The sequence below is a fragment of the Blastomyces dermatitidis genome, assembly GCF_000003525.1.
Source record: "Blastomyces dermatitidis ER-3 genomic scaffold supercont1.9, whole genome shotgun sequence".
In the NCBI taxonomy this organism is placed as follows: Eukaryota; Fungi; Ascomycota; class Eurotiomycetes; order Onygenales; family Ajellomycetaceae; genus Blastomyces; species Blastomyces dermatitidis.
The window spans coordinates 111,093-136,317 of record NW_025544782.1 but is presented as its reverse complement, the minus strand read 5'-3'; the positions used below and the strand labels follow the sequence as shown (position 1 = coordinate 136,317).

The 25,225-nt window shown below is 38.8% G+C and overlaps 8 protein-coding genes across 9 annotated transcripts; 6 read left to right on the top strand and 2 right to left on the bottom strand.

Annotated features, from left to right (window-relative positions):
* Positions 1–11,190: 11,190 nt before the first annotated feature.
* BDCG_07478 (uncharacterized protein) lies at positions 11,191–11,625 on the top strand (the record flags this gene model as incomplete). The annotated part of the gene is made up of 1 exon (XM_045423269.1): positions 11,191–11,625. One exon carries the CDS (start codon positions 11,191–11,193, stop codon positions 11,623–11,625), a length of 435 nt encoding a protein of 144 aa, XP_045278698.1.
* A 1,612-nt stretch (positions 11,626–13,237) lies between these two features.
* Positions 13,238–13,959, top strand: BDCG_07477 (40S ribosomal protein S8; the record flags this gene model as incomplete). The annotated part of the gene is made up of 2 exons (XM_045423268.1): positions 13,238–13,311; positions 13,425–13,959. The coding sequence occupies 2 exons, from the start codon at positions 13,238–13,240 to the stop codon at positions 13,957–13,959; spliced, it is 609 nt and encodes a 202-aa protein (XP_045278697.1).
* A 370-nt stretch (positions 13,960–14,329) lies between these two features.
* BDCG_07476 (Ser/Thr protein phosphatase) lies at positions 14,330–16,309 on the top strand. The gene has a single exon (XM_045423267.1). The coding sequence runs from the start codon at positions 14,545–14,547 to the stop codon at positions 15,478–15,480; it is 936 nt and encodes a 311-aa protein (XP_045278696.1). The 5' UTR covers positions 14,330–14,544; the 3' UTR covers positions 15,481–16,309.
* Positions 16,310–16,586: 277 nt separating this feature from the next.
* On the top strand, positions 16,587–17,901 carry BDCG_07475 (uncharacterized protein; the record flags this gene model as incomplete). Its single annotated transcript, XM_045423266.1, has 1 exon — positions 16,587–17,901. The coding sequence occupies one exon, from the start codon at positions 16,587–16,589 to the stop codon at positions 17,319–17,321; it is 735 nt and encodes a 244-aa protein (XP_045278695.1). The 3' UTR covers positions 17,322–17,901.
* BDCG_07474 lies at positions 17,474–20,503 on the bottom strand. 2 transcript variants are annotated; one of them, XM_045423265.1, is made up of 4 exons: positions 20,170–20,485; positions 19,615–19,983; positions 18,825–19,545; positions 17,983–18,763 (listed from the first exon to the last, which is right to left on the bottom strand). In XM_045423265.1, the coding sequence occupies exon 3, from the start codon at positions 19,187–19,189 to the stop codon at positions 18,827–18,829; it is 363 nt and encodes a 120-aa protein (XP_045282167.1). In that variant the 5' UTR covers positions 19,190–19,545; positions 19,615–19,983; positions 20,170–20,485; the 3' UTR covers positions 17,983–18,763; positions 18,825–18,826. The 2 variants fall into 2 exon arrangements, with proteins under 2 accessions (XP_045282166.1, XP_045282167.1); XM_045423264.1 differs by adding an exon at positions 17,474–17,587 and having other exon boundaries at positions 17,699–18,763; positions 18,825–20,503.
* Positions 20,043–20,347, top strand: BDCG_07473 (uncharacterized protein; the record flags this gene model as incomplete). Its single annotated transcript, XM_045423263.1, has 1 exon — positions 20,043–20,347. The coding sequence occupies one exon, from the start codon at positions 20,043–20,045 to the stop codon at positions 20,253–20,255; it is 213 nt and encodes a 70-aa protein (XP_045278694.1). The 3' UTR covers positions 20,256–20,347.
* A 35-nt stretch (positions 20,504–20,538) lies between the features above and the next one.
* Positions 20,539–23,633, top strand: BDCG_07472 (beta-N-acetylhexosaminidase). The gene has a single exon (XM_045423262.1). The coding sequence runs from the start codon at positions 21,485–21,487 to the stop codon at positions 23,294–23,296; it is 1,812 nt and encodes a 603-aa protein (XP_045278693.1). The 5' UTR covers positions 20,539–21,484; the 3' UTR covers positions 23,297–23,633.
* Positions 23,634–24,683: 1,050 nt separating this feature from the next.
* Positions 24,684–25,100, bottom strand: BDCG_17553 (uncharacterized protein; the record flags this gene model as incomplete). Its single annotated transcript, XM_045426661.1, has 1 exon — positions 24,684–25,100. One exon carries the CDS (start codon positions 25,098–25,100, stop codon positions 24,684–24,686), a length of 417 nt encoding a protein of 138 aa, XP_045282165.1.
* Positions 25,101–25,225: the final 125 nt, after the last annotated feature.

The window sequence follows — 25,225 nt, the reverse complement described above, 5'->3', positions numbered from 1 at the left end:
TCAGAACTCTCAGATCTTTCACTGATATTCTCTTATAAAATCTTATTATGAGATCAGAGTAACTGATAAGCAAGCTTCTATCTAAGAACTATCTAAGAACTCAGTGTCTACTTAACTGTGTTTCTCTTTCTTACACATTATTATACATTCAGATATCTCTTAATGAGTAATTGTTTCTGATGATAAGATGATGCATGAATAATTGTTTTCTAATAAGAAGATGATGAATGTTTTTATAGTAGTAGAGATCTACACTGAATAGATCAGTATTATATTGATAGATCTTATATAACAAAGATAAAAATGTTAGAGAAGAAAAGAAAGAGAAAGTGTGAGAATCAGTGATTGAGATGAATATTTATACATATATGTGATGGTGTACGCGGTGGAGCTTCAGAGTGAAAGAATATACATGTGTTTGTAGCAGCTGAGAATCAGTGATTGAGAATGACTGAGAATCAGAGTGTATATGTTCATAGCGGCTGAAGATCAGCAATTGAGAATGGCTGTGAATCAGAGTATACACATTCAAGAATGAAGCAGTTGAAATCTGTGAAGTGTAATGAAATAGTCTATATAATTGATCGGGCGCAGCCCGCTACAGACTTCACTATTAATCTATTTAAAAGTAAGAATTGTAGAAACATTCTGATTATTATTAATTAACTAAATAAAGATATAATATTGAAATCTTATAATAAGATAAATACTAAACAAGTTATTAAAGTCTTCTTATAGAGTTCATTCTATCAGAGGTATGAGTTACTGAGATTAATAGTATCAGATTGAGACTGCTAATTTATAAGTACTCTCTGAATAAGAATCTGTCAAGTTCTCAAGATTATATACTGTCTGTTCACTATCTATCACTCTGAGACTGTCAGACTGATAATGCATTAGAATAGATAATTCAGACTATAAAGAACTATCTTTATAAGTTCTATAATTATTTATAAGATGATTGATATAATCTGCTTCTACACACAGAGATCATTATTAATAAATGAGATATTATTTTAATAGATGTATGTCTGTTCTTTCTTATATATAATTATTATATAAAGATGTTAAATCTTCTAGAGATTACACAGTTTATATCAGACTCTCACAGTTTAATTCAGATTGTTAATAATATAGTAATAAAGCTCTGAGATATCTGTGATTAAGCAGAGATCTTTATGATAACTGTGAAACAAGATCAAGAGAATCAAATCAATGTTCACTAAGACTCTGTCAAATAATATAAGATAGAAGACTTGATATGATTGAATCTTAAGAATATACAAATCACATGTTCATCTTGTATACTGAATTACTGTCATATCAAGTATAAAGTGATAGAAGTTCTAGATAGTCATAACTACTGTCTTAACATATTATCAGAGATTCATAATGTCTTTTATACAAGCTTGCTTCACTGTGTTATCACTGATCTGTTCCCTTCTCAACTGACTTTCAACTGACAGCTGCTAGGCATCATAGAAGAAGATAATGAGCTTGAGTAAGAGATTGAGAATATTCTCAATGAGAGACCTCACGGCCGCGGCCGCAGCCGGTAATATCTTGTGAAATGAGTCAGCTATGATCAATCAACCTGAACTCCGAGTTCTGCATTATCTGAAACAGTGATTCTTGACTGATGAGAACTGCTTCTGAAAGAAGAGAGCTAATGTGACAGGCTGCACTCAATCAATTATATAGACTATTCTGTTACACTTCACAAATTTCAACTGCTTCATTCTTAAACATGTATGCTATGATTCTCAGCCATTCTCAATCACTGATTCTCAGCTACTACTAACATGTATAGATTCTTTCACTCTGAAGCTTCACTGTGTACATCATCATATACATGTATAAATATTCACTTTGATCACTGATTCTTGCACTTTCTCTTTCTTTTCCTTCTCTAATGTTTTTCTCTTTGTTATATAAGACCTATCAATATTATACTGATCAATTCAGTGTAGACCTCTTATATAAATAGAGCTTTTACTTCTAATTCTATTTGACTTTTATACCAGAGAAATCAATCACTATAACTATTAACAACTGAGTCATAGACTGAGAATAGCAATTTATTAGAAGTTATTATTTCTTGATATTTAAATTTACAAGTATGTTTATATTCTGAATATATAAGATGTTAATTCTCTATAGACTGACAGATCTGCTACAGAGTTTTATCAATATAATCTCATATTAGATCTTCATTTTCTTGAGTATTAATATACTGATAATATTGCTGTAATTTTAGCATAGTAAGATAAGTTAAATCTCAGTAAAGAAAATTCTTAAATCAATCTCTAAGATGAATAATTACATCTAAAAAACACTATTTACAAAGCCTGTTAACTGTTTAAAAAGATCTGTGATATTCTTATACTAATTAAGAAATACTAAACAATTAAGAAGAATATAAAATACCAGTTCATTAAATAAATTATAGTAATATTTTCATTCAATCTGATTAAGCTACATGTAGAGTATAATTTAATAAATCTCATTCTTAATAAACTGAAATTTGAATACTATTCACTTATCAGATATATTTTCAAGATTGAAATCAAAACAGGTGTATAAAATAAGCAGCTGATATTAATATAAAAGACCTTGCTTTTTATTATTATTGAAGTTTAAAATAACTGTATAAGTAATAACAGCAGTAATAATAGTAGTGCTGATAGCTGTATCTGCTACAATCTTATCTTCAACATTTAAATTCATTTAATATTATTATTATTATGATGATGATAAGCTTATTATTATTATTATCATTATAACACACACTCTGCAGAGTTATTAATAATTAGTGTTAATTACAGTTATAGATTATTATTATATTCATATAAGAGATTTTCAATTAAATAAATACAATATTTACAAGGTCTATGTTATAGCAGCGCTGAATTGTAACATCTATACCTATATAGAAAGATTATATGTACTAAATATTTCATATAACTTAGTACTGCAGAATTCCTCTATTACTTATTTTTTTCATATTTTCAGTGTTTCTTATTTTTTCACTACAGTTACTGATAGACTGGCCGCTGAGACCATGAATTTCACATTTGGTCTCATTTGATCTGGTCTCATACATTTCTTGGCGTGAGTCTCACCAGGACCAAGCCTCAAAAAAATCTGAAAATGGATCATTTCTGAGAGAAATGATGTGAAAAATGACCAGATTTAATTCAAGAACAGTGAAATGAGAGTAATTTTCCAGGATAAACTGTGAAAGATAATCATTCTTTCAAAATCAGAATGAAACTGAGACTGAAGATCAAAATCAGTCTCATTCAGTTCATTCAGTGATTACTTATATAATCAGAATTTGATAATAATTATTGATAACACTCATGAAATAACTAAATACATTCTTGTGCAAGTTTATTCTTTACTTTCTCATGAAAACTACACTTCTCTGATATACTGTGATCAGAGATATTAAACTATCTGATAATTTTATATTTTATAATCATGAGTTTCTTGATTGTTTCTTCTTGTAATTGTTCTCAGTGATAGTAATAAATATCTCAACTTGAGTTGAACTTTCACTTCATTCTCATCTCTGTCAATGAAATTGTCAGAATATTACATATCATCAGTGCAACAATTGAATATATACTCTCAACAATTTTTTATAACTCTAGAATTGATTTGATGTGTAAATTTATCAGATTATCTTGAAGATAGCAGTCAAATTCAGTTTTACAAGCATGTAGTTTTATCTGATTTTCAATTATAATCAATGTATACAAGTTCTGTTTCAAAGTTAGTATTATAGTTCTATATAATATAGAGTATTATCAAAGATTGTTACTTACTAGAGAATTGTATTTCACTGTCTTCACATCTCAAACATCTGCTCATTCAAATCTCTGATAGTTGACATTGTAGTAGTCTTGAACTAATTTAATATATGAGTCTCATTTCTTCTCTGTTTAATCTTGAGAAGTGTAGATATTAACTCAACAGAAGAGATCTAGTAGAGCTGCTACAGTATAGTACTCTGTAAAAGATTGTTTCATTTTACTGTAGTAATATGCCAGTTTATTTCTTACAGTAACAATAGCCTGCACTATAGTATCATCTCAGACTGAATTTCTTTTTAAGTGATTCAACTGCTTCTTAAGATGAGTAAATAAACTGTTATACACTCATCAGACTGACTGCAGCATTAGTGTACAAGTGATTGAGACTGTCTTTATTATCTTATAAAACTGAAACAGTAAATCAATCACATATTTCAACTGAGTTCACTTCATATCAGAAAGTTTTAATATCTGAATCTTTTTTCAATCAGAGTATTGCACTTAATAATCAATCATCTGATATAATCAAAGAGTCTGAACAGTTATCTTATATATTAAACTTCACTGTGTTCTAACATTCTGTATCATATTCAGTGATGTGACTGATTTGTTTATTTATTGAATATCATGAAATTATTATTATTATTTAGAAGAGATACAAATCATATTAGCAATGTTTCAAATCTATGATATTTAAATTATTAGTCAATCTATTCAAAATTAACAGTAGTATTATCAAAAAGCATTATTAAAAAGCAATATTAAAAAGTATTATCAAAAAACATTATCTTTTGTAAAGTGAATGTAAAAGTTACTTGAGTAATCACTTTCATCTCATTCTCATCTCAAGAATCAGTTATCTCATTATTCTTCATCTCAATGTTAAGATTCTTTATCAGTGTTTATATCACAAGTTGAATCACATGAGCAATGCAGAGAATATGACCTTGTTTATTATTTCAGAAATGCAAAGCCAATTTTTACTCTAAGCTCTCTATCATAGTGTAGTTATTCACAGCATTATCAGTTATAATTGTAAGAAGACTGAGACTAATATCTCAATAGTTATTTTTAATCACAGTCATTAATATCTCTGTTATATAATCCTCAGTATGACTACTGATCAATGATTCAAATTCAATTAATGTCTCTTGATAAGTTCAGTTCTCATTAATATAATAACATGTAACTTTCATAAATGTAAGATTGTTTGTACTAGTTCATGCATTCACTGTGAGAGATACTCTTCAATGATTCTTCAACTCTGATTCTAGATATTACATATTGACTTTGTAGTGTGTCTTGAGATTGAACTGAAGACAGAATCAATGTAAAATATGAAGATTTAAATTAAGCATTTGAAGAAGTATTTGAAATTCAGAGTTTTCAATTGATTGAAGAGAAAGATTCAGAGATATACACATGTGAAGTAATTATTCACAGAAGTTATTAGATGAGAGTTGTGAAATCAGAGTACTGATACAGAATCATTTTCATATAATTTTCTTCAAATTAGAAAGTTAGCATTATCAAAAATTATTATCTGATAGAGTAACTTATCAGCTCAGTAGTAATTTTCTGATTATTTTTCTTTTATTATCTACATTCTGATAACTTCAGATATCAGAAAATTTCTTCAGAGCTATAATCAGTTCATGATGAATATTTCTGAATGAAGTTGTAGTAATTATAGCAGAGAGATGACTCTTCAGTAATCTATAATACAATCTGTTGATAATTATTTCATAGTTCATCTCAATGTTTGTGTTGAGTTTTTCATAAATTTCATAGCCTGAAATCAGATGTGAAGAATGAAGTAATTATTTATCATAATTAAAAGAGAACATTCTGTGTTGAATTGTAAATAACATAGACTTTGTAATTTACAGTGATTTCTTAAAGAGTTTATGAATCTTCAATAGAAGTAAAAGAAATGAAAAAAGTGAATTCAGAAGATATGATAATAATTTGAGAAAGATGATAATTTATTTTCAATAACTGATCACTAATATGTGTAAGAAGAATTAATATAAGAGAAAATAATCTTGTTTCTTAGCTTAGTTATAATTTTAGTACTAACTCAGATTGAATATCATCAATGTATAAAAGTAAATAAACAATCTTGATTAATCTCTGTTATATTTCTTGAAATATATTAATATTATAAAAGAGAGTATTACTAAATTGCATTATTAGATGATATTATTAAAAATATATTAATATTGTGAATATTAATGTTGAAAAAATGTTGATACTTATACATTATAGTGATTTGTGAATCATGATAGTTAAATATATATATATATATATATATTATTCCTGACTTGATTACAACTTGTACAATAATTTTTAAAAACTCAAAATTAATTTCAATTATTAATAATTATGAACTTATAACTAACTAATATAAAAAGAAAAAAACTTTTTCTACTCATCATCTTTCTTCTCTTTCTTATTCTTCTTATTATTCTTTATAATTCACTTCTTATTCTTCTTCTTCTTCTTCTTCTTCTCATCTGAGATGATAATCATCTTAAAATCTCTCTTCACTACCTTCTCAGAGAAGAGTTCTCACTGCTTCCTCTCAGTCAGATCAACCTGCATCTCAAAATCCTGCATTTTCTGGTCTGCTGTCTCAGGTTTCATCTCAGCAGTAAGCAGATTGATATACTCAGAGAGCAGAGCTGTCTTCTCAATGTTCTGAATCATGAAGTGCATTCAAGATCTGAAGAAGACCTCAATTCTCTTCTTCTCTATCAGCTTCTGCTAATTAATTAGAGAACAGAAGTGTTATTAAAAATCATTATCTCTTAATAAATAAAAAACTTATCAGTTTTGACTTCTTTATCTCTCACTTTAACACTCTCTTAATCTTCTTCTATCACTGCTTATTTATAGTAACACTCTTCTTCTCTCTCTCTCTCTTCATCTTGATCTCAAATTATTCTCAGAACTTCTTCTAATCTTATTACTACTGTATAAGACTCTTCACTGTCTTCTTCTTCAATCTCTTACAGACAGTATTATCTGTATTATTTCTATACTTAGTTCAGTCTAAATCTATCAGAAGTATTACTTAAAATTGTTATTATTCTGCTTTCTTACAAAGCCTCTTTAAGGCATTATAACATGTCTTACAATCTGTCTTCTCTTACTTGAATATCTTCTTCTTCTCTCTCTTCAATCTGTGACAGTGCTCACGCGCCTTGATGATCTGCAAGACCGCAGAATATTTGAAGAAGAATGACATGATTGATTTCAATGAGTATTGAAGAGAAGTGAAGATAGAAGAGATGACTAGAAATGATATGATAATAATAATGATAATAATAATGATAATAGTGATAATGATAATAATAATAATGATAATAATAGTGATGATAATAATGATGATGATGATGATGATGATGATAAAAGAAGAAGTGTATTGAAATATATTACTGACTTACTAAATATAAAGAGACTTAAAGAAAATATTAACAGCTTTCAGCAATGTACAGAAACAGCTACAGTGTTGTATAACAACATTATCTTCATTCAATGCATACACTGTTAATATTCTTTGTATACAGTTATCATATAATCTGTATCAGAAATACATACAGAAAACAGATCTTTGTTACTAGAATAAATGATTACAGCAATTCTCTGTTTTCATATTATAAAGATAAGTTATTCTCATTTCTTTCTTCTCTCTTTTCTCTTCTTCAATCAATCACTAATTTCAAGCTGATATGAAAACTATTAAAACACTCTCAGAAACTCTCAAATTGAAGAGTATAGACTAATCAAATTTCAAATACAGAAGAAATCAAATTATCTTCTACAGATTCAATTATTCATTCTCTCTTAAATAAAACAGCAGTCACATTTCTCTTCCTCTCAATCAAATGAAACATGACCTGTGAAAAGTAAGTATCACATCAGGCTATAATAATCAACACAGCCCCAGTATGCAGAGCTGTATATATACAGTGTGTGCTGAACTGAAAGACTGTGTGAGTTACAAACTGATAGCAGCATCTCAGAGAGAGCTGTGCAGTGTGAGAAAGCTGCAATTCTCAGTCACATGTGCAGAGAATGAATTATCACAGTAAGTATATATGCATTGAAGTAATACTTTTTAATAACACTCAGTCTCTGATATGATGAAAATAGAGTCTCTCTGTGAGATTCATTTCTATCAGAAGTCAGAGAATCTTATATTTCTCAAGATTATCTTCACATATCTTGTCTGTGAAATCAATGAGAAGAATCATTAATTTCAGTCTTCTATTCTTAATGTTATTCAAGTGACAGCAGAGTTCACTCTGATCACACTTTTTAAGTGTATATTTTCTAATTATTCACATTTATATAGATATATACTGATTATTTATTAGATAATATTAAGACAATGACTCATCACAGCTAGACTGACCGTGTGACCGTGTCTGAGACCAGGACCAGATTTTTTAATAGTCTCATTATCAATTTGACTGATCTCATTACACGGTTTTAACATTAGATAGTAGTCTTATACTGTCTCAGTGAGACTTACTGTCTACTCTTGTCACATTTTTCAAATGAGACCATGATTTCCACTTCTCAATTTAAATTATTTTTATTGCTTTAAATGACTTTAAATCTCATTTGAGTGTTATCAAAAAGCATTACTTTTTAAAAAATTAAAAATAGTCTAAAAAAACCTTAAAATGTCTAAAAATAGTAACTTTATGCTAAGAATAGAACTAAATGGGATCAAATGAGACCACTTTCTCATTTTTTTCAAGTCATGGTTTCATTTTAAGATCTGATATATAGTCACTTTACCTGTTTTTTTGATAGCCAGTCCCAGCGGGATTCACGCCAAGAAATGTATGAGACCAGATCAAATGAGATCAAATGTGAAATTCATAATCTCAGTGATCAGTCTAATCACAGCTGTGTTACTCTCACTATGAGAAATATATAATTAGTGATGAATATTGTGAAGACTCTGAGAAGTAAGTATTTTGAGAATACTGTGACTCTGTAATCTTGATTTTTTTTTGATTTTATTTTTTATTTTTTTCTTTTTCTTTTCTTTTTTTTTTTATTTTTCTTTCTCTTTCTATCTCTTTTTTTCTTTCTCTTCTTTTTTTCTTTCTCTTTTTTTTTTTTTTTTGTTGTGATTTTTTCTTGTTTTGTTTTTTGTTTTTTTGTTATTTTTTGTATTTTACATTTTTTTTTAATTAAAATGATATTATTAATTATAATCTGTGTTTAGAAAAGTAATAATATTTGATAACACTCTCTGTTGAATTTTCAACAAATGAGCACTATGTTATGATATTATGTAAGTGAGAAATAATTTCATAGTCTTATTTAATATTATTTTCAATAATGAGATCAGAATGAAAATGTGACTAAGAATTTAAATATATTCTTTATCTGAGACTAGATTTTTATTTGAAAAGTGAATCTGAGATCTTTAATATTTGAAATAACAGGATTTGAGATCAATGTGATGAACACAAATCATGATCAGAAGTAATGCTTTTAGACAACATGATAACTGTAAAGTTTGATTCTGGTCTCAGACACGGTCACACAGTCAGTCTAGTTACTGAGTTATTTTCTAGAAACTGAATAATTCTGATTGAAACTCTGACAGATAAATTATTAGCAAGAACTGTTGTTTTTCTTACACTATCTCACATTTATACAGTGAATATATAAAAGCGTAAAACTTTTAATTTAAGCTATTTTATTAATTAAAAAACTGCATTACTGCATTTATAAAAGATAATTGTAAAAAAATCTAATAATTACTATATTTAAAGTGAAGACTTATTTATAAGTTATATTAATTTTCAAGATTATTATTAAAATATATGTATCAGCTGTTATTATAATAGTATAAAAAGCTATTACTTCTATTATTTAAGTAAGTCTATACTATGAATTCAAGCATAAATTAATAATAAGCTGATATATAACTAGACAACTGAATTATTAATTTCAAGAAAAAGAAGAAAAAAAAGAAGAAGAAAAAGAAACTTACTACAGTTATTAAATAGAACTTCTCTCTCTATAAATAACCTGCTACTACTATTACAGCCTCAGCTCATCTTATTAAATATTAAATCAGAGACAATAGAATTAAGTTACTTAATATTAAAGAAATTGAAATTAAATATCTATACTATAATAATATCTTCTTTCAGAGAAAATTAAACTATATTTAAGATTTCTTAAAAATAACTGTTAAATTTATTAAAGATAATTAAATAGCTGCAGACTGAGTTATATAAGTATTGTTTTTTTAAAAAAAATTAGTTATTACAGAGTAATTAAATTGATAATTTACATAGAAAAATAATAATAATAATGAAAATATTTAATTCTACTATATTACAGTTTATCTGTAGAATTACTGTTTTTTAATACAGACTAGCTTTATAATAATTAACATATCAAAGCTTGTATACTATAAAAACATTTTAATAAAATTAATAAAAAAATTAATAACAGATTTGATGAAAGATTTAACACTAAATTTAATAAAAAATTTAACAGTAAAATCAATGAGAAATTTAACTGTGAAATTAATGAAAAATTCAACAGTGATTTAATAGAGAATTTAATACTATATTCAATAAAAAATTCAATAATAAAATCAATAAAAAATTTAACAGTAAAATTAATTAAAAATTTAACAGCAGATTTGATGAAAAATTCAATAATAAATTTAATAAAAGATTCAACAGTAGAATTAATGAAAAACTCAATATCAGATTTAATAGAGAATTTAATAGCGGATTCAATGAAAAATTCAACAGTAAGGAACAGACCTAGCGCCAACTAGCGATTTCAAGGTCTTTTGGCAGTGAGCTTAAGATGATATAAATTATCGTGGCCATTGTCAAGCCCTCTTGAATCTTCTTGAGCGGGCCTTATGAGATAATAAAAGCTATATTATACCTCAAAATCCATTTATGCCAGACGTCGGTTTGACATGGCCAACTAAGAAACCTTAGGTCCCACCCACACGTGACACCACAACCTATGCCATGCAACTATCAACGTCATCGCTGATATCGAACCTTGCCCGACGGAGGCAGGGAAGAGGCTTCAAGGTAGATTGATATTACAGATGCTCGGTTTCCAATTTTATGGAATAGTCCTTGGATTTTTTCTGCTTCTTTGAATATTCATTCATACCTAACATACATATATATAACAATTCCTTTGTTCCTTGCGCCCTCCCTAATCTTCTCCTTATCTCTTATACGTCAGGGTCATCAAAAGGAAAATCACAAATCTTCTCCCACCCACCTCGTCATGAATCCAACCACCACCCGAAAGAATGATAGACTGCAACAACAACAACCAACTCCGCAATACAGCGATGACGAAGACTTGGACTACTTCTCCGGAGATGACTATGGAAGAAGATTATGACGATACCCCAATAAAGCGCCAGCCCCAACGGAGAACCGCACAGCGGCTTCTACCACGACAATCACTACAAAAGGAACGACAAAATGACCGGCGTCAACGGCCCATGAAAACTGCATCAGCCCAATCAGAGGATAAAGCAATGCAACCATTGGAGCGCATCGGACCACCAGAAACGTCAATGGATGGGCCAGTAACCTATGCTCGTGCGCAGCGAGGCGAGATCCCCATGCGGGACGGAAATCCGAATCAGAAGCTCAACACTGCCGAGAAGCATCAGGAAGATGAACAGGATGGTCTGAAATTGAAGCTGGAGCTTAATCTAGATATAGAGGTAGAATTGAAAGCCAGTATCCATGGCGATCTGACACTCGCTCTTCTGTAAGTAAAGCCCTCTTAACCTCTTTAGATTGTTGATCTTCTTGCTTGAGGAGTTCCCATTCCGTTGGCATTGGGCCATCAGGATCTTGGTGCTCGTTCTCCTTCGCCTCGTCCGTTTTTGGTTCCGCCCCCCTCTCCACTCCGCGAGTTAAATCCCTGCATATCCTTTAATGGAAGACTTGCTGAGCGTGACATTAATCGTGAAGGTCTTAAATTGGCAGTGCATAGAAAATAAGACGTCCCACCTTCATTTTCCCTTTCGAGTACCCGTTTCGAAGTACAAATTGTGTGTCGTACGTGGCGTAATGGTCCGGTCGATTCTTTCTAGCACGAAATGCGGCTTTCAATGGTAACATCGGGAACTTCAAGTGATACAACCGCTGTGTTGATTGAACGGATATCAACTTGGATCAGGGAAGGCGAGTTTTTCTTTAGCTTTGTTGTTTTTATTTTGAATTTGGATATGTACCTGTTTTCTTTTCCCCTTCCCTTTTGTCGTTCGACTTCAACGTGTTGCATTGTCACATATCTATAGTCTTTCATGTTTCGCTTTCTCCGATCATAATGAATTCCAAGGTTACCTAAGACATCCTTCGAAGGGATTTAACAAACAGTCTGTGAGAACGGTGGAGCCTAAGGTTTGGCGTGTATTGAAGCATCCATTCCTGTGAGGCTAAGGGAAATTCACATGTTTTGTTCTAGGCCTTACTTCCACGTCGTAAGCCCACAGTTTGTGGTTATGTCTTTCCAAAGTCTTTTCAAAGAAAGGAGAGAGGAAGGGCATGCAGACAAATTGTGAACGCGTGGAAGTAGAATTCTTGAGTCTACTTCTGGTTTCCTTAAATGCGGACGGCATAGCAAACCTGAGGATGGAGTGACTCAAATTCCTCAAATTCCAACATCTGGAATCTCCGAGGCTCAAAGGTTAACGTTTCATTCAATGATCCTGTTGTTGATCTCCAACGGTAAGAAATATCGCCAAGACACAATCGCGTCGACAAAGCAAGCATCGCCGCCCAATACTGCAGTTAGACGCCATGCTGCTTGACATCTAGAACACTCGTAGAAAATAAACGCCCCGTTTCCCGCGTATAAGGCCATTAGCCATATCTGCTCGTTCTCCCTCGTACAAACTTTTTCCTGGCGAGTTATCAAACTGGGTGTGGAAGTTGGGGACACCAGTCCCGATTTGGCCTAGCGCCGCTTCTTAGGGCATGGCATTTTCAACAAGCGAGCTCACTGTGCGAAATTCAGCATTCCTGACGACGACAAGCTTCAACCTCACGCCAAACTCACCACCGCCGACCACCCTGCGATATTCTGGTGAAGGACTCCACGATACGAGGTGAGAATTTTCCTCCTCTCTGTTTTTGTTCCTAGTTCTGTGTGTTTGAGACGCGAATTCGAGGTTCTGTGGTGTTTTTTACTGTGGAGAATAAGGGCATCCCCGCTCCTCCCTGGACAGTGATTGTGTGCGATGACAATATCCAGCAAAAGACCACACCATTGGAAAATTCATCGCGGGAAACCTACGGTCTTTACTATCACTTGGATCGATTGAAATACTGACCTTTGGGCTTCTTCCTTTCCAGTAGTCCCGTCCATCAACCGCAATCATGGGTATCTCACGAGATTCCCGCCACAAGCGTTCGGCCACCGGTGCGAAAAAAGCTCAGTTCCGCAAGAAGAGGTATGGCGATTATACTGTGCCAATATCGTTCCTTTATTTTAGGAGGGATGCGGAGAGAGATATTTTCATTTAGCGCAGACTTCTCACTATTCGTTTTTTCCCAATTTTTACAGAGCTTTCGAAAAGGGTCGCCAACCCGCGAACACTCGTATTGGACCTAAGAGAATCCATCTCGTCCGTACCCGTGGCGGCAACCAGAAGTTCCGTGGTCTCCGTCTCGAGTCTGGCAACTTCTCGTGGGGCTCTGAGGGCATTGCCCGCAAGGTCCGTGTGATTGTCGTCGCATACCATCCCTCCAACAACGAACTCGTCCGCACAAATACCCTCACCAAGTCCGCCGTTGTCCAAGTCGACGCTGCCCCCTTCAGACAATGGTATGAGGCCCATTACGGCCAACCCCTCGGCCGAAGACGCCAACAAAAGTCCGGTGTTGAGGTTACGGAGGAGAAGAAGAGCAAGAGTGTAGAAAAGAAGCAAGCGGCACGGTTCGCCGCTCAAGGAAAGGTTGAGGCGGCCCTCGAAAAACAGTTCGAGGCCGGTCGGCTGTACGCTGTCGTTTCCTCGCGGCCTGGCCAGAGTGGGCGTGTTGATGGATATATCCTGGAAGGAGAGGAGTTGGCGTTCTACCAGCGTGCGATCAGGAAGTAGAGCGGGCGTGGGAGGCAGGGTTGTGTTGCTGTGATGATTGATGGGTTCGGTTGGAGTTCAGCAAATTTTCGAAATAAAATTATGTGATACTTAATACAGCGCCTGCTAGGATGGGATGTCTGTAGAGCTCTGAACTTTTTTTACCTATCGGAATGGAACTTTCTTTTTTACTTCATTTTTGTTTACGTGGAATATCTCATTGGGTGTATTTTTCTATTCCTTTTCACTTTAACTGTCTCGAAACCCGTCCCTACGTTCAGAAATAAAAGTGACCTTTCCATTACAATGTGTATCTCGTAAATATCTCCGCCAGGAATCAATAATTCCCCTCCACATATTGAACCAAAACGGCACGGATGTGTCCACTCCCTGGCTGGCGAAATGGCCCTGGTTTTTCTTTTTGAGTGGCCAATTGAAATTTTGATCACCTAAGCTTGCGCAGGCATTTCGCCAGCTAACCATCCTAGGCAGTTAGTTTTATCACCCGCAACAACAACGTCCTTTTTATTCCCGGCGCCATCCCATCCCGAGTCTAAGCCCCAACGACCGTTCAACAATCGTCGTACGGAGTCGGAACACAGAAGCATGGAGGCGAACAGTCCCCCAAGCCAGGTGAAAACCCGCTTCTGCATCATTTCCGATACCCATACATACACGCCGTTGCCGCCAGACAATTGGTCTCCATTCCGATTGCCTTTCCCCACCTCAGATGTTCTCCTACACGCCGGCGACCTCACCATGGTCGGAAAGGAGAGTGAGCATCAGGCGACAATTGGCATGCTCAAGAACGCGGATGCAGAGCTAAAGATTGTCATTGCGGGGAACCATGACATCACGCTTGATGAGGACTACTATAATAGCTTCGGGTATCGTCGACATAGAGCAAGGGAAGACCTGGTTAAGATCAGGGAGATGTACTGTGGGGAGGAGGCCCGGAAACATGGCATCGTCTACATGGATGAGGAGTTGAGAACGTTCACGCTGAAAAATGGCGCCAGATTCACTGTCTATGCCTCTCCCTACCAGCCAGAATTCTGTCGATGGGCTTTCGCATACAAGCGCCACCAAGACCGATTCAACCACGCCCAAGAAGGCGCGCAATTCGTTGCGCAAAACCCAGTACCCGATTTCCCTGCTGTGGATGTTATGTTAACTCACGGCCCACCACGAGGGGTCATGGACGAGACCATCAGCTGTGAACCAGTCGGTTGCGACCACCTTCGACGGGCGGTTACCCGAGCTAAGCCTCGACTACACTGTTTTGGCCACATTCATGAAGGATATGGTGCCCAGCGGATGGAATGGGCGGGGGAGAAAGTAACGAATATAAAGCTGGATCAAACGACCGTGCTCAAGGATCGAGCTTCCTACATTAATGTCAGCCGTGATGGTGGTGAGAAGCCGTTGAAGGTTGGAGAGGAGACATTGTTTGTCAACGCCAGCATCGTCACTGTTCAATATGACCCAGTACATGCCCCCTGGGTTGTTGATATCGATCTACCTCGTTCGAATGAGGCATGAAGCATCAAGCATAAGTGACAACTTCGTCCTTCAACAACGAACACTTATGTTCAAGCCAGGTTTGGTATAATTTCTCTAACGTTATTATACCAATGGTCTTTATTAATTGGACTGCAGTAGGAAGAGCTAGTCATTGGGTCTGCTCTCTATCCATCGAAATATGGAAAATATGTCTTCCGCAAGCCACAGCTCATCCAGCCGATGCTAATAATGTTGATGGGTTTCATCCTTCTTCTGGACAAGCTCTAGTTAATGCTTCTTTGAAAGCGGGGAAATTTCTTCATTTTCATTTTTAGCGATAAGGACTGTCGATTTCTCAGTGTTGCAATCATGATATAGACCCTGTATCTATTCTCGGGATTCAGGGAGCTGGGTTGTTTTATCCTTGCGAAGGGGAACCATTAGAACTAATCACTTTTTTCTCTTACATAGCAAAGGCTGTCTGTTGATTCTTACATTGTCTTTCCCAAGCTCCTTTGTTTTTCTTTTCTACATAGCCCACGGACACGTTTGTATATTCACTCCTCAGCATCACATCGCATCATTCCTCGCATTGCCTGGATACCCCCGCCGCATACGCACACACGCACACACACATATATACATGCATATTGAAGCAACTTCATTTCTCTAATCTTATATAATACTAGTTATACTTACAGACTTTACCTCCATAATGTTTATACCTTGTTTCCATTCTCTCTATTCATTAGCGGGAGTACTGAGCTATCAGATTAAAAGAATTCGTTCCCTATTTCCGTCCAACCACTTGGAATAGAGAGGCCTAGTCCGACCGACATAGCAGAGGGCGAACACAAAGAGGCGACCACAAGGGAAAATGAATCGCGAGAGTGTGGGATTCCCATCACCAGCCCTTTTGAGGAAGCAATATCACAGGACACAGTCATCGTCCTCTCCATTTGCAATTACGTCGAGGTCGCTGGTTCCAAAAGCGCCGTCCTTTTCGGCAATCCACCCAACCCTGAATCTGGGGAACCTAACCCCTCCATCGACTATAACGAACTATCGCAACTCAAAATATCAAATGAAGGCAGAATTGGTTCCAGCCGATATGGTCGTATTCCAAGAACTGGCCCGCCATCGCCATGCCTATTTCTCCGCCTACCGCTCCTTCTTCGAGGTACACAACACGCTCCGTGACCTCTTTGTTGAATGGTGCCAGCTGGTCAAGAGATGGCAAGCTATTAGCTAGAATTTTGGATAATTTTACAATCGAGAGTCGACGGGATATGTATAGTCGTGTCGAGATTCATGGGCGCAATTGTGCCGCGGAAAAGGAAACCCACGTTGTTCGTCTTCGGGAGGTCACCGCATGTACCGCAAGGCTGGCGAAAAGTAAGCATAAAGCTGCCTCCGCCTTTCAGAAAATTCGGAAGACAAGGTCTAAGTCCCGACAGAAGACATCAGACAACATGAGCACAACCGCCAAAATCCATAGAAGTAATGGCAGAATTGGCCCCATGAAAGCGAGTACTCCTCCTATGCCACAACCACAACTACAATTAGCAAGGCGTAGAGCGAACAACGGTATTTCCAAGAAAGGTCGCACGTACCCCTTCCAACCAGCAGGCCGAGCTGGGAACAAAACGACACGGGAGCGTCAGAACGCATCCATGGATGCATCGCGGCGGATAAACACAATAAGGGGTTTGGGCGCAATGTACCCCAAACTTATCAGGCCCCCCCCCCTTCTCATGCCTCTTACACCTCCCATCCTCAAGACTCACGAGGTGACCTCCGCCCCTGCTGTATTTATGGCGGGACCGGGCAAACCACGTCTCCAAATTCAACCCCTGCGTTCTGCAACGGAGGAATTTTAGCCCGTGTATCCGAGGTGATTTTTTTTCATCCTACCCGGCTTGTTTGTTCCTTCTTTCACACCATTATTATGGTTGCTTTGTTGAGCTCAAATTGAGCGCTGTGGCATGTGGCGTCTTCTTCTCGATTCATGCCATATGTGCGCTTTAGTTATGACCATTCATTCCCCTTGTCTCTGTCCCTTCATTTCGACATATCTGGCTCTTCCTTCCCCCTTGGAATGTTGTCAGGTTTGCCAGTTTCTGTGCTGGATATGTTTCATTGACTTCTACAATATTGTTTTGTGAGTTTCTTCTTGCTTTATTTTCTTTGTCCTGGTTACTTGTTTAAGAACTGCAAGTTTTAGAATTTGATTGTGGCGCGCAAGATTAGGTCTTACCCGTCGCCCTCTTCGATCTCTTCTCATATTGGAGATTTTTGTCGTTCCTATGTTTTTCTCTGGAAGAAATGATGGCCGCCATTTAGATGGGGTATCCGGGATGCCCTGAGTTGTGAAAAAGAATATTGACAAGAAAAATGTAGAGCAGTCCTCTCCTCAATGAAACAAAATTATGTTACCTACACTATACCCGCAATCATAAGAACTGTTACACCTCACCGAGAAAGAAATTATAGTTTTCACTGGAGGGGGAAGTTCTCGTATTCTGACATGAGTTGTTTGATGGCAATTGGCGCATTATATTATTCATCATGCTTTGGAAGGAAGCACTTCCTTGAGCAGAAAGAAAAGAGATTTTATTCTAATAGGCCCTGGTGGGCCCTGCGAAATGCGAGCTCTAGTCAGTAGTACAGTACAGGAACCAAGGCACGTCCCGTCCCAGAATCCAAGCTCTAGGCTCCAGGGGTGCGTTCATCTCGATGTACATGTACAGAGTACATACATACATTATTATTATTAATTATGGCTTATTCCACTCAGGACAATAATTTAATAATGATGATGTATTCTTCAATACAAATGCTAATGCACTATTATGCACCGGTGAATAATGCACATGCAACAGTAGGGCCCCACTCAGCCTGTCATTTTCAAAACGTTCTAGGCGGCCGCTAAGATTGTATCTGGAATAATGAGGCTTGCTTGCTTCATCCTTTTCATTATTCATCCTCATCAACGCCTGCACGCATCCTTCATGCCATGAAACGTTGAGTATGTGGAGCCCCGATGTTGTCCTGCATCTGGATATGCCGAGGCAGGCCTCCATATTGCGTGATGTGGCGGGCTACTCGGTGTTTCCTCTCCATCATATCAAGGTTTTATCTGCTGTAGGTGTCTGTTCGGGTCACTTCGACATCGAGTAATCTGGGCCACTCACTGGTGTGTGGAGTTGAGGATGTGGGGTTTCTCCTTCCAAGAGCTTGGAGGAAGTCACGCCATAACTAGTTCGCTTAATGAATAGAGCGGTAATATGTGTTTCCAAGCAGACCATTTCCGATTTCTTGTCTGCAAAAGGAGTTAGTTACATGCTTGTGTTCCCAAAAACAAAAGGATCTTTGTTTTTCACCTTTAGAGCCAAGCTGTGCTATTAATTTTGTTGACAGGCGGCTGCTTGGATAAGATTGAGCCAAGCCTGGACATAATTATTTGTCGTTGTTTGAACGGACGTTGATGCCCGTTACCTTGATCTGGTCTAGATGTGGCGTGCCAGGTTCCCATTGAAAAAACAAGACTACCCAGTAGGTATAGTTTTATAGCTCGGGGAAGTTCATCCGGCAAGATACAGAACAATGTGCCGATCTTCGGATGCTGACAAGTTGGTGTGGGGATGTTTGATGAGACGGGGGCTTTTCCTGCGCATCGTATCCACACCGGAAGGTTTCTGATGCAGGAACCTGGCAATTGGGGCGGGAGTCCAGGTCCTGTTCTCATTTTATCCAAACCGGGAACCAGTGTTCGTTCCTCGCCAGGCGCTTAATTGCTCGCCAAGTTCCTATCCTTAGACGGCTCATTGACAAATCCTCAGGGTTGCTGCTCAGAGAGCAGAAAGAATGAATTTGTCCTTTTGTGGTGTGATACTCGGTGGAGGTGTAAGTCAACGACATCATCAGAGAAATCCGCCCGGGGTGGATTTCGAACAGCGCTGATAGTGTTGTTCCATTGGAAGGTCGGTCGATGCGACGAGACGATGATACCATCAACATGGTCAGTGGTAAAGCGGGTGAGCCGCAGAGCATGCGGAGAGGCGCGTGTCCCACAGATCCTGGAGCGTCTTCTTACTCAATTCGCTGAAGAATACCATTTTAGTGCGTTTAGTCCGCGGGGTAGTTCGTGAGGAACGAGCTAGCATGACTGACTTTTAGCCCCTGAGCTAGGTGAAGAGACCTTCGGATTATTCCTCAGGAGCTATGAGGATAGCAACAATCCGCTACTGCTCCAGAGAGCACCGCGATTATTCTCTTGTTATTATTGATTATCTCTTTTCCCCCTCAACCGGGCATATCTTCTTCCCGCAGCGTTCTTTTCCTCTCCATATTACTCCCCATGACCCCATATTCATCTCTGGAGTTTCTTCGCCCTATTACTAATTAGGCAGCTGGGTTAGTTAGTTAACTACCCGCCGACACCGCCCCACAGATCACGTCGTTTAGACTTCCTTCAGAGTCTCTTGCAACGGAATCGGCCTCCCGTGCATTCTCTGCGGAGTCGATCAACCAATACCGCGCCTGCTTGAGGAGAAGTATCAATAACAAGCGCAACAACCACAAGTGTCAGGCGTCTTGCAATGTCAGTAAATGTCACAGAACTGAAGCCACAGGATATTGAGATAACCTGTCTGCGGCCGCAAGATGGAAGCCCAGAACCATTCTTGGTCTGCAATTTCGCTTTACAAAACCAGGAGGAATACGAACCACACAATGCTGCCCCATATCTGTTATCATTATGGCTTGGGAATAATGAGACAAATCCTGCTCTTCCCTCCGGCTGGACTAGTTAGTTAATTCAAGTCAAACAAACTTTCGAGAATCCACGCCCACCCAGTACGCCGTAGCGTCCCGGATCTCGTTTATTCTGCAGAAGCATTCTTTTTACCCAACGCCAAATTATGTAGTTGGATTTGTTGAATTAATCCAACCCAACTAAGGCTATGGGCTCGAGGAAATCCCGTTGAAAGCCATGTGTCCACTGGAGACCTGTAGGTATCTGTGACAGCAGTGTGAAGAAGCGGGCGAGAGAGGATGTCGAGGAAAAAAAAAAAAAAAAAAAAAACCTCGCGATGATTGCAATCGGTGGTTGCGAGTGGGTCCACACGGGAACAGCACGTGGGAGTAACCAGATTCTTATTTTCACTCTTAGTCATTATTGGCGACATCATCAGAGAGGTTGATAGATACATCATACACGGACGGACGAGTTGATAGCAGATGGTGGTTGGAAACAACGAAGCGCTATGCAGCCACATAAAATCAGAGAAATGAAAGAGGTGTTTCCAACGGCCGTTGAGTCGAGTCTGGTCTGAGCTGTGTTGTGGCGTCGCTCAAACCTTGCCGTGTCTCTGCTGGGATGGGCTCAATTTCGAGCGATCATGGCTGGCGCTTCCCTGCTAGCGGTCCCATCCATCAGCACCATAAATTTGGTCTCCCCACAGTTACAGTGACCTTCAAAGATGCTCGATGTTGCATCAACAGCTACCTGACTGTCAACTCTTGGAAGACTGAGAGATGCTCGAGGTGGTCCCTTGGGACCCTTCGCAGCCAACCAACCAACAAACGATTCAGCCTAGTCCTTCAATGCCCACCAAGAGCCCACAGCAATATGGGGTTTGCTTTCATTGACTTTGGTATCGGCGCATGCGGAGAAGGGTCCATGTACTGACTTCCCATGCATTTCCCAAGGCCGAATGTCACACTGCGTAGGACATTGCAGAACGCCCTCTCGACGTGGACGCCTCTGTCCTGGACCTTAACTCGTATTATTCATGGCTGGGGTTGCATGGGAAAATGCGACTAGGCCTGTGGATTTCCAAGGACTTGATTCTTTCATTCCTTTGTTTTTTTACGTTCTTGATAAAGTAGCCTAGTAGCTCCAGAAGTCGATCAATCAGCCCCAGCAGCTATATAAGGTGCACTGCTTCCCCCTCCCAACGAGGAAAATAAAATCATCAGCAAGGGAAACCGACCCTCAGTCTCTCCTTCAACTGACCGACATTCTTTTAACCCACCGAACATGCACCTCCAGGGGTTGCTACAGGCTGCGGCCACAGCGATATGCTTTGCAGGTGTTGCAGTGGAAGCTGTTAAAGTCAACCCACTCCCAGCTCCCGTTGAAATCACCTGGGGAACTTCCGGCCCGATCCAAATCAGCGAGAAATTTGAGATAAGAGGGAGCAGGAACGAGATTGTGACGGATGCCTTCAAGCGCGCAAAAGAGACCATCAAAACCATCAGATGGACCCCCGCCACAGTCGAAAAACCAATTCCAATATTCGACCCATTCCCGACCAACGCAAAGGCACGACGTGACTCGGATGATGATGATGATGACCCAGAAAAGGGTATTAGAGTTGTCATGGTTAAAGTCAAAAACGAGAAGGCCGAGTTACAGCATGGCGTCGATGAATCTTACACTCTGGATATCAAGGAAAGAGCCAAGTCTATCGAAATCACCGCGAATACGATTTACGGTGCCTTGCATGCCTTTACTACACTCCAGCAGATCGTCATCGCTGACGGCAAACGGCTGATCGTGGAGCAGCCAGTCTCCATCAAGGACAAGCCTCTGTACCCGTATCGTGGTATCATGATTGACAGTGCCCGCAACTTCATCAGCCTTCATAAAATCAAAGAACAACTCAACGGAATGGCGTTGGCGAAGCTCAACGTTCTCCATTGGCACTTGACTGACTCTCAGTCCTGGCCAGTTCAGATTAACCGCTACCCACAAATGATCAAGGGCGCCTACTCCCCTCGCGAAATATACACGCCACAGGACATCCGCAATATTGTCCAATACGCCAAGGCACGTGGAATTCGTGTCCTCCCGGAAATTGATATGCCAGGCCATTCCGCAAAAGGCTGGGAAGACATTGATCCCAAGTTGATCGCTTGCGCCAATTCTTGGTGGTCCAATGACGTTTGGCCATTACACACTGCGGTCGAACCCAACCCAGGCCAACTTGATATCATTTACCCCGAAACCTACAAGGTTGTTGAGAACGTCTACAAGGAAGTCAAGCAACTTTTCCCCGACAATTTCTTCCACACTGGCGGTGATGAAGTGCACCCCAACTGCTTCAACTTCAGCAGTATTATCCGGGATTGGTTTGCTGAGGACCCCAACCGTGATTTCAACGACCTCCTTCAGGTTTGGGTTGATAAAGCCTATCCTATCTTCAAGGACCGCCCATCTCGTCGTCTCATCATGTGGGAAGACGTCCTTCTCGGTGGAATGCATGCCCGCGAAGTCCCCAAGGACGTGATCATGCAATCCTGGAACCTGGGCCCTGACAACATCAAGAAACTCACCTCGCAAGGCTACGACGTCATTGTATCTTCCGCCGATTTCCTCTACCTTGACTGCGGTTTCGGCGGCTGGGTCGGCAATGACCCCCGATACAACGTCATGATCAACCCAGACCCAACCAAGCCAAACTACAACTACCTTGGACCTGGCGGCTCCTGGTGCGCCCCTTATAAGACCTGGCAGCGTATCTATGACTACGACTTCACATACAACCTCACCGACGCTGAGAAGAAACACGTCATTGGCGCTGCGGCACCTCTGTGGTCTGAGCAGGTTGACGACGCTGTCATTTCGACGAAGTTCTGGCCTCGTGCCGCTGCTCTGGGCGAGCTGGTCTGGTCCGGCAACCGCAACAGCGAGGGGAAGAAGCGCACGACCGAGATGACAAGCCGTATCCTCAACTTCAGAGAGTACTTGTTGGCCAATAACATCCAGGCCTCTCCTCTGCAACCCAAGTACTGCCTGCAGAACCCCCATGCTTGCGACTTGTTCTACGATCAAGATGTCATTGTGTAAGCGGCTGGGCGTTTCAGCGGGTACAATCAATGATGGTGATGTTCTGGGTTCTTCATTTCTTTTCATGGACATATTTACATCATCTCACTCCTTGTACTTGCCTGCATATTTCATTTCCTTTCTTTCTGACACACATGCAGATGTCATGCTCCTTTGACTTCCCTTAATTACTGCTATGTAGTTCATTGTGTACTTAAATCTTACTTTTGTTTGCTCGCTTCATCCTAGGGCAGTGTGGGGCCTGCAGCAAGTAATCTTTTGAATTGAAATCATCTTTTTAATTAAATCAAAATCCAGTGGAAGAGTTTAACCTCTACTTTCTATGGCTCTAACAAAGCAGCTGCTGTAGATTTTTTTTTCTTATTCGGCTAGCGCCAATATGAGGGTATAGCCCGCAAATTAGAATTTTAGGGCGTGTTCGGTTGCACAGTTAACCTCTGTTAACCTCTGTTAAAAAGGTCCACTTAACAGACCCTACCCGCGGTATTGAAATTACCTACCCGAAAAAGGCCTTGCGTTCGGTCTGTCATCATTATAACCTCCACTTACCTGTGATTAGAGTTCAACAGTGTAATTAGACCAAATAGTGGATAGTTGTAACTCAAATAGGCAAGGTGAGCGTGGTGTAAGCTTGTGTAAAGCTGCCACTGCCTGTCAGCACCCAGGTGTTTTGCAGACTCGGTTTTACCTCAGGTAAGTGGGGCGGGCCGGATTCCTTGTCATCATCATATACAGAGTATATATATATATATCTTCTTGTTGAAAACTGTCAGGGATATGATAATTGATGCCATGGAGAACTCTGATGGTGAACATGAGAATGAATAATTTAAGAGGAATACTGCTATGTTAACACTATTAATTAGTCACTCAAATTGCTGTGCATTCTGTTTCTCAGAGTAAAAATATGATACAGATGAAATCTGACATCTTCTTGAAGCTTGTTGATTGGCTGAAGAACTATATAAAATAGGTGAGATTAAAATGAAAGAAACAGAAATCTGCATCATCACTCTTCGTCACTGTGTTCACCTATAATTGCGGGGGGTTGCCAGTTAGTTTGGGTTTGACTTGACAGGGGGTTTTCGTTCGCTAGTCAGAGAAGCCACATATGGAAAACAGGATGGATGCTGGCCCCTTTATCTTGGCTTCAATATTATGTACAACACATATTATATCACAACTGGTAATGCCAGTGTGGTGGTGGCAGATTCAGCTGGATGTAACCTCCTCCTGTTTCTTCATTTTCGAAGTGTCGACTGCCGCTAGCGCAGGGCCGATTCTGTCCTCTCTGGAAACATCTCTCTATCTCCAGCCAGGGCTGGCGGTCCTCTATCATGCTCAAAAGACATGCATCATCCTCAGGGGATCATCACCATGGCTTGTCTCAATGGCCCTTCCTCCTCTTACTATGCTCACGCTGAGTTTGCTCAATCTCCTCATGATAATCTGAGTGAACGACTGACTGCACGCTCTCATTCAACTTGAGTGTGCAACTTGCCATAGCACCTTCAAACAGCCAAGAAAGGAACTGCAGACGTTCATCAAGCTGTAGAGATAGGAAATGGGAATGAAGACCGGTAAAGGAACCTTCCTCTGTAGATAACATGAAAGCAATCTGAGACTGCTTCATTGTCTGTTCCTCCAATCCCTCCACTCCTCGCTCGAGACTCTTCAACTTCACTGCTGTGGGAGCCTTCACCCACACCACTGGAGCAAGGTGCATCGGTTCCAGCGCTAAGATGGGAGGGGTGCAATTGTGAACAAGCCTGGATGTGAGGGTCTTTATCCATTTGAGCATCATCATTCCAGCCATCAAACCACTTCAGAGAACCTTGATGATAGTCGGGTGCACCGCAGAACATAGACGGAGGAGGTTCAGAATATGGACAGTTTGCCTTCGGGGTTGCAGAGCTGTTTCCTTGCTAG

What these genes read in the sequence shown, in the direction of transcription:
- BDCG_07474 (XM_045423264.1), bottom strand. Translation starts at nt 19,189, where the DNA reads ATGAGAACAGGACCTGGACTCCCGCCCCAATTGCCAGGTTCCTGCATC.
- BDCG_07472 (XM_045423262.1), top strand. Translation starts at nt 21,485, where the DNA reads ATGCACCTCCAGGGGTTGCTACAGGCTGCGGCCACAGCGATATGCTTT.
- BDCG_07476 (XM_045423267.1), top strand. Translation starts at nt 14,545, where the DNA reads ATGGAGGCGAACAGTCCCCCAAGCCAGGTGAAAACCCGCTTCTGCATC.